This window comes from Rhagoletis pomonella, unplaced genomic scaffold (assembly GCF_013731165.1).
Source record: "Rhagoletis pomonella isolate Grant_MI unplaced genomic scaffold, Rhpom_1.0 Rhpom_scaffold_06953, whole genome shotgun sequence".
In the NCBI taxonomy this organism is placed as follows: Eukaryota; Metazoa; Arthropoda; class Insecta; order Diptera; family Tephritidae; genus Rhagoletis; species Rhagoletis pomonella.
Genome location: NW_023465486.1, coordinates 1,279 through 8,719, shown reverse-complemented (window position 1 = coordinate 8,719; position 7,441 = coordinate 1,279). Strand labels below are relative to the sequence as shown.

The window sequence follows — 7,441 nt, the reverse complement described above, 5'->3', positions numbered from 1 at the left end:
ACTTTACACCAGTAAGCCATGCTGTTTAAGTCTGATTGTAGCAAAGACCTTTCTTCAATTGAAACGTACGATTTATAAAGTTTTACATCATCTGCATACATTAAAATTTTGGTAAATTTTATATCTGTAGAAATATCGTTTATAAAAAGCAAGAACAGAATCGGGCATAGGTGGCTACCCTGAGGGACTCCTGAAGTAACATCAATGACGTCAGAGATAGTATTTTTAAACAATACCCTTTGTGATCTATCATAGAGGTATGAAGAGATCCAACGTAGAAAATTAGGTGGAATACCAAGAAGATCAAGTTTATAGATGAGCAACGAGTGCCACACTTTGTCAAATGCTTTACTGAAATCAGTATATATAACATCAACAGTTTTGCTCTCACTAAATGCTTTTGAGATATAGGATGTTAATTCAAGTAAATTTGTAGAAGTTGATTTGCCCTTGCAAAATCCATGTTGACTGTATGAAATGCTTGAAGTGATAGAATGCGTCAACCGATTTGTTATAATTGCTTCAAATAATTTAGGAATTGCAGAAAGCTTAGCTATGCCCCGGTAGTTCTCCACTGAAGACCTGCTACCGCTTTTACGTAAGGGGGTTATGAACGATTCCTTCCATACAGTTGGAAAAACGCCCTCTTTAAGAGACAAATTAAATAAGGCTGTTAACACAATTTCTAAGAAAACAAGTGGGGATCTGGTCAGGGCCATAACTAAAAGACTGCTTTAAGGACTTCAGGTAAACTAAAACATCATCGGGAGATATTATAGGGTTATGTATTGAGTTAATTGGACTTAGTTTAAAAGGATAGTCAAAGTATGCTTGGGAGTTAGTGGAATAATTGGATTTAAAAAACTGAGCGAACATGTTAGAAATTGTTTGATTTTCACCAGAGACAGTATTTTGATACTTCATGGCGGAAGGAAACCCACGTACATTTCGCTTGGAGTTTTCGAAATCATAAAATGATTTGGGGTTATTTATTATACGTCGTTTGATTTTACACAAGTAATCTTTATAACACTTTTTGTTTAATTCAAAGAACCTTACAGCCGACTTAGATGCATCATCAACATAAACAAGATCTAATACTTTGCCAAACTTATTGCGAAGTACATTAACTTGTGACGCAAAAGTGAGTATTTTGCATAGTATGAGTGTAAGCCGGATTTTTGTGTAATCTAAAATATCGTGACTTTCTGTTTTTCAAGTTTCTCAGTTCTTTAGTGAACCATAACTGTGTTTGTTCTTCAGGAACACACATGCGTTTAGGCACATACTTTTCAAATAATCTATGTACAGTAAAATTAAAATGTGCAACGCTTTGCTCAACTTTTTCTTTGTATATAGGCCACGACAATTTAGACAATTCTTTATTCAGTTTTTTAAAGTTGGCTTTCGAAAAATCAAAGCGTATGTTTGGACATCGCAATTTTGACCATCGTTTATAATTTCGTAAGATATCTCAATAGCAGGGTGGTAGACATCTTCGGGCAAAACTAGTGGGTCACATTTATTTACAGCCGACTTAGATGCATCATCAAGGTAAACAAGATCTAATACTTTGCCAAACTTATTGCGAAGTACATTAACTTGATTCAGGCAGAGTTCAGCCATCTCCTCTAAAAATACGTTGTTGCACGCGCTAGACGAGAAAGGTACAATATCATTGTCAATGATGTTCCATGATACATTTGGTAAATTAAAGTCACCCAACACAATCAATGAATCAGAGGGTTTAGTCATTGAATTAATTGATTTCAGTAAAGATGCATGTTGTGAATACACTGATAAGTCAGATCGGGGAGGAATATAGCATAGAGCTAAGTAAGTAAACCCCCTTCCAACCTGAACACGAATGCATTTGAATTCTGCAGATTCAAAGTGTGGAAGACTAACTTCTTCAGATGGTATTGAAGAGTCTACGGCAAAGAGTACGCCACCGCCGACTCTGCCCTCCCGATCTTTTCTTTAGATATGATAATTATTTGAAAGAATCTCTGAATTAAAAGTGTGAGTGTTGAAGGACAGAAGCCCTCAAAGGGATAATATATCGCAGCAGCAGCGCGAGTTCAGTCGCTGACTGCATTGCCAGCACAGCAGCAGTGCCAGTTGGGCCACTGCTTCCAGTGCACTTAGCAATAGGTAGTAGTTGTTGTTATTGTTGTGCATGGCACCGCTAATCGGGAGCATATACAAAAATGCGTGTATAAAAAATGGATTTTCGGCACGACAAATATAACACCACCACTTATCACTGCTGCAGCGCTAAATACACACATCGTCATACATATGTACAAAAGCACCGCAAACAAATCACGCCACCATCACCACCCGCTATTTTTCGAATTTATTTGTCTTGGAATTTGGTCAACCTATGGCAACCTATTTGGTGTCACTTGGGACACAAATCGATTGAACGCGCACCGTGATAGGCATTCCTCGCTTCATCATATAAAATTCTTCGCATAATATTTTGTTCAATATTAGAATAGCTACCAACTATTTGAATAGTTATTAAATAAATATTTTCTAAGTACAAGGTACTTAATTCTTGTTTAAATTCGCAAAAAAGGGCTAAGGAAAACGCTCCTAGCTCCAACAAAAACTGGTCCTTCGAGCCGGATCACGCCCGGCTCACAAATTTTCCCATATTTTCGTCATCGTATTTGAATTTAAAATTTCTTTTCGTTCTTGATTTATAAAAGTTGGTTAGTCAATATGTCGGATATCGAGCAAGAAGATACAAGGGTGCAAACTCCTCTGTACCGCGAATCGCGTGAAGTCCGCGTCAAAAAGAGTCAACGGTTATCGCTGTTAAATCGCTTGAAGGCTCTCGAAATACCGTCGGTTCAGCTTAGCGCGTTATCAGCACCACACATAGAGGCCAAACTAGCGCTAATCGAGCGCTACTACAATTCATTTGAGGAACTACAAACGCAGCTGGAGATTTTAGATGACACCGAGCTGGATGAAGAACATCGCCTGACCATGGATGAGAGCTATTGTAGGGCTAAGGCACTGTACAGTGAAAGGCTATCGTTTTTACGAACCAACTCATCCGGAATGCAGCTGAGTAGCACCCACATCACACAACAACACAACACATCTTCATCGCGACAGAGAATAAATTTGCCGAAGTTAAAACTATCGACGTTCAATGGCTGCTACCGCGAGTGGCTGGATTTTTACAATATCTTTTTGGTCCTCGTCGACAAAAATCCAGACCTCTCGGATATTGAAAAATTTCAATATCTGCGCTCAAGCCTTTCAGGGTGCGCAGCTACCCTCATACAATCATTAGAGGTGACCAACGCAAATTATAAGAAGCCGCTGCAGCTACTTGAATCCCGTTTCGACCATAAGCGGTACATATTGCAGTCGCATCTTCAGCACATCTTCGACACACAACGCATCACCACACCCACCGTTGCTAATCTTCGTAGCTTCGTCGACGTCATAAATGCAAACATGCGTGCCATGCAATCGATGGCAACATCCACACAAATTGGTAACGGGCTACTGCTTCACTTGGTCGTTTCAAAGCTAGACCATGAAACGCAAGTGAAATGGGAAGAAGAAGTGGCTGCGAAGTGGGACCGACCATCACACCAGGTATCCCTCATGCTGCCAGCATGGGAAGATCTTGCAGCGTTCCTCGAACGTCGTTGCCAACTCATCGATATCATCGATCACAGCGCTACTTCAACCAAATCGTCGCATCGGTCACCAGAACCAACATCATCGTCGCAATCAAAGTCTCGTCAATCACCAAAGCAAGTATCGTTCATCACCACCAATAAACCAAAATGCAATTTGTGTGAAGGCTCTATCAGTCATAATGCCTTCAACTGTTCCGTCTTCATGAAGCTGACACCAGTACAACGCTACGACGTAGCAAAGAAGAAGAGTCTGTGCTTAAACTGTTTGGGTCCGAATCATTCGTCGAAAGACTGTCCGTCCACGCATAGATGTCAAGTTTGTCGGGCGAGTCATCACACCCTATTGCACCGTTCGCAACCAACCACAACCAATCCACAATCATCGTCTTCGCCACTGACACCATCCAACACCATGAAGTCAACTTCGACACCAACAGTGCTTCAGGTTTGTGACAGCAACAAAGAGGTTCTACTTGCGACTGCCGTGATTCAGCTTCGTAGTCAATCGGGTACAACGATTTTCGCTCGTGCACTGCTTGATTCCGCCTCGCAGTTGCATTTCATAACTGAGCGCTTGGCTCAGTTACTTCGTGTACATCGCAAAAAGGTTCCACTGGAAATCAGTGGCATAGGATTATGCGGATCAAGGTCGCAGTTCCTATGCAAGGTGGAGATACGCTCTCAACACACAGCATATTCATCGACCATAGATGCGGTCATCATGAACGCAATAACGACATGCCAACCGCGCACACCACTGAACACCATCGCATGGAACATACCAAAGAACATCAACTTGGCTGACGATAATTTCAACAAGCCAGGCCCAGTTGATCTTCTGCTTGGAGCGAGCATTTTTTATGACTTGCTGTTGATTGGACAGATCAAGTTGGGCGACAATGTGCCTGTCCTTCAAAAAACTAAGGTTGGGTGGGTGGTCGCTGGAGCTGTCACAATCCCACCACTTATATCTTCGGCGTCATTGGTCGCATCATACACCACCTCAGTAGGCACCGACTGCATACTATCTAACGCATGGCCATCGCAAATCTCCTTTGATTCGAAGGTAACGGAAGCTTCGTCACTCACCTTGGAACCGTCACTTGATCAGATTTTGGAAAGGTTTTGGCTTATCGAACACAATCCACATCAAACACCACCAAGTCTAACTGCTGATGAAATTGAGTGCGAAAAATTCTTCGCAGAGACGACAAAGAGATGCCCCAACACCAATAAGTTCATCGTTCGTTTGCCTTTTAAGGAATCACCATAGTCATTGGGCAGCTCGTATGATATAGCACAAAAACGACTAGTGTCCATCGAAATCAAACTTCGTCGCAACAAATGTCTCGAGCGAGACTACTATTCCTTCATGAAAGAATACATCGAGCTTCATCACATGATTCGCATGCCTCACCCTGGTAGCTTCGTAAACTACATACCACACCATGCAGTCGTGAAGTTGGATAGCAGCACCACCAAACTTCGCGTCGTGTTCGATGCGTCGTGTCGTACATCTAACGGCAAATCACTCAACGATATTCTTCGAGTTGGACCTACAGTGCAAGATGATTTGTTTTCAATTCTCCTTAGATTCAGAAGGCATGTCTTTGTGCTGATGGCTGACGTCGCAAAGATGTATAGACAAATCATCGTGGACAAGCAAGATGCACAATGGCAATGCATTTTGTGGCGCGATGAGATAACCGACCGCATAATCACATACCAGTTACAAACAGTGACCTACGGTACGGCATGTGCGCCCTACTTGGCCACAAAGTGTTTGCAGCAGCTGGCATGCGAACACATGTCATCTCATCCAATCGGCGCTTACGCCGTCCATAACGACTTTTATGTAGACAACCTGATGACGGGTGCCTCCACTATTGAAGAAGTTGTCGAAATTAAGAAGCAAGTCATCGAGGTGCTGAACAATGGGGGATTTCCATTGAGGAAGTTCTCATCAAACGATACACGCATAATCGCAGACGTACCAGAAGGAGATCGTGAAGACGTCATACAGCTTGATGACATTGACTACATAAAGGCACTGGGCCTTATGTGGTCCCCATCGCAAGATAGGTTTTTGTTTCGCTACACACCACCACCACCATCATCGAAAGTGAGTAAGAGAACCATTCTCTCTCACATTGCTAGATTCTTCGACCCGCTGGGATTACTCAACCCACTCATTGTCACCTGCAAGGTTTTGTTGCAGCAATTATGGAAGCTTCATTTGAATTGGGACGAAAGTGTACCTCCTTGCGTATACACACAATGGGAGTCATTCTGCGCAAAACTGCCACTTCTCGAAAATCTTCGAGTCCCAAGGTTAGTAGCTTTCGACTGTGATTCTAATATCCATGCCTTTGCAGATGCAAGTAAAAAGGCATATGGCGCATCAATCTATTTAGCAACGAAATCTAGTTCGTCACTTTTGTGTGCTAAGTCTCGCGTCGCACCTACGAAGGAAGTTAGTTTGTCTCGCTTGGAGCTGTGTGCTGCATTACTACTGGCTGAATTACTTGAGTCAGTGTCCAAAAACCTTCGTCACGATTCAAACAACGTTCACTGTTGGACAGATTCGATGATCACGCTTGCCTGGATAAAGGGTGAACCATCACGGTGGTCAACATTCGTCAGCAACCGAGTAACCAAAATTCAGTTGCTCACCAAGCAATATCAGTGGCACCACATCCCCAGCGAGGTGAATCCAGCAGACATACTGTCGCGTAGAGCAAAGGTTGACCAGCTCACTGGCAACAAACTTTGGTTTCACGGTCCAAATTTTCTCACACTTGCAGCTAACCATTGGCCTTCACCATCGCTCATCGACATCGAAATCCCAGAACAGCGTCGGTAGCACATCACCTTAATAACAAACCCGACAACAGACATCATCGGCGAGCACAAATTCCCCACCAACTACAACAAACTCATTCGAGTTTTTTGTTATGTGCGGCGCTTTATAGACGGAGCTCGCAAAATTCACCACCACAGCCAACAAGATTACATCACCGCATCGGAAATGAACGATTCTCTCCTCACCATCTGTCGCATCGTTCAACCCCACACCTTCGTAGATGAATTCACCAATTTACAATTAAATCGTCCAGTTTCTCACAAATCACCATTATCGCAGTTATCACCATTCATACACGAGGGAGTTATTAGAGTAGGAGGTCGGCTTAAAAACTCTTCGCTGAGTTTTAACGAAAAACATCCAGTTTTGCTACCAAAATCGCACCCTTTCGTTCATACAATCATCATGCATTTTCATCGACATCATCTTCATGCTGGTTGCCAAACCTTGCTCACCATCCTTCGAGAAAACTTTTGGATTATCAATGCTAGAAGCACCATCAAGCATGTACTCCACAAATGCATTATCTGCTACCGGTTTCGGTCAATTTTGACTGAACAATTGATAGGCGACTTGCCAAGAGACCGAGTAGTGCCATCGCCTCCGTTTGAGAAAACAGGCGTGGATTACTGCGGCCCGCTACTCATCACCCAACAACTCAGAGGTAGAGCTCCCATTAAAGTTTATATAGCTATTTTCATATGCTTCAGTTCCAAAGCCGTCCATCTTGAGCTGGTTCCGGACCTCACGACGGACGCATTCATCGCTGCTCTGAAACGCTTCATATCTCGTCGTGGCAAATGTCGTGTCATTTATTCAGACAATGCCACAAACTTCGTCGGTGCAAATCGGGAGCTGCGTGAGCTCTTGAAACTCCACATATCGCAACAACACGCAGATAACGTGA

General features: G+C 42.8%; 1 protein-coding gene across 1 annotated transcript; it reads left to right on the top strand.

Annotated features, from left to right (window-relative positions):
- Positions 1 to 2,730: 2,730 nt before the first annotated feature.
- LOC118755658 lies at positions 2,731 to 4,944 on the top strand. Its single transcript, XM_036490490.1, has one exon. It carries the CDS (start codon positions 2,731 to 2,733, stop codon positions 4,942 to 4,944), a length of 2,214 nt encoding a protein of 737 aa, XP_036346383.1.
- Positions 4,945 to 7,441: the final 2,497 nt, after the last annotated feature.

Coding starts and splice junctions, on each gene's coding strand:
- LOC118755658 (XM_036490490.1), top strand. CDS start 2,731: ATGTCGGATATCGAGCAAGAAGATACAAGGGTGCAAACTCCTCTGTAC.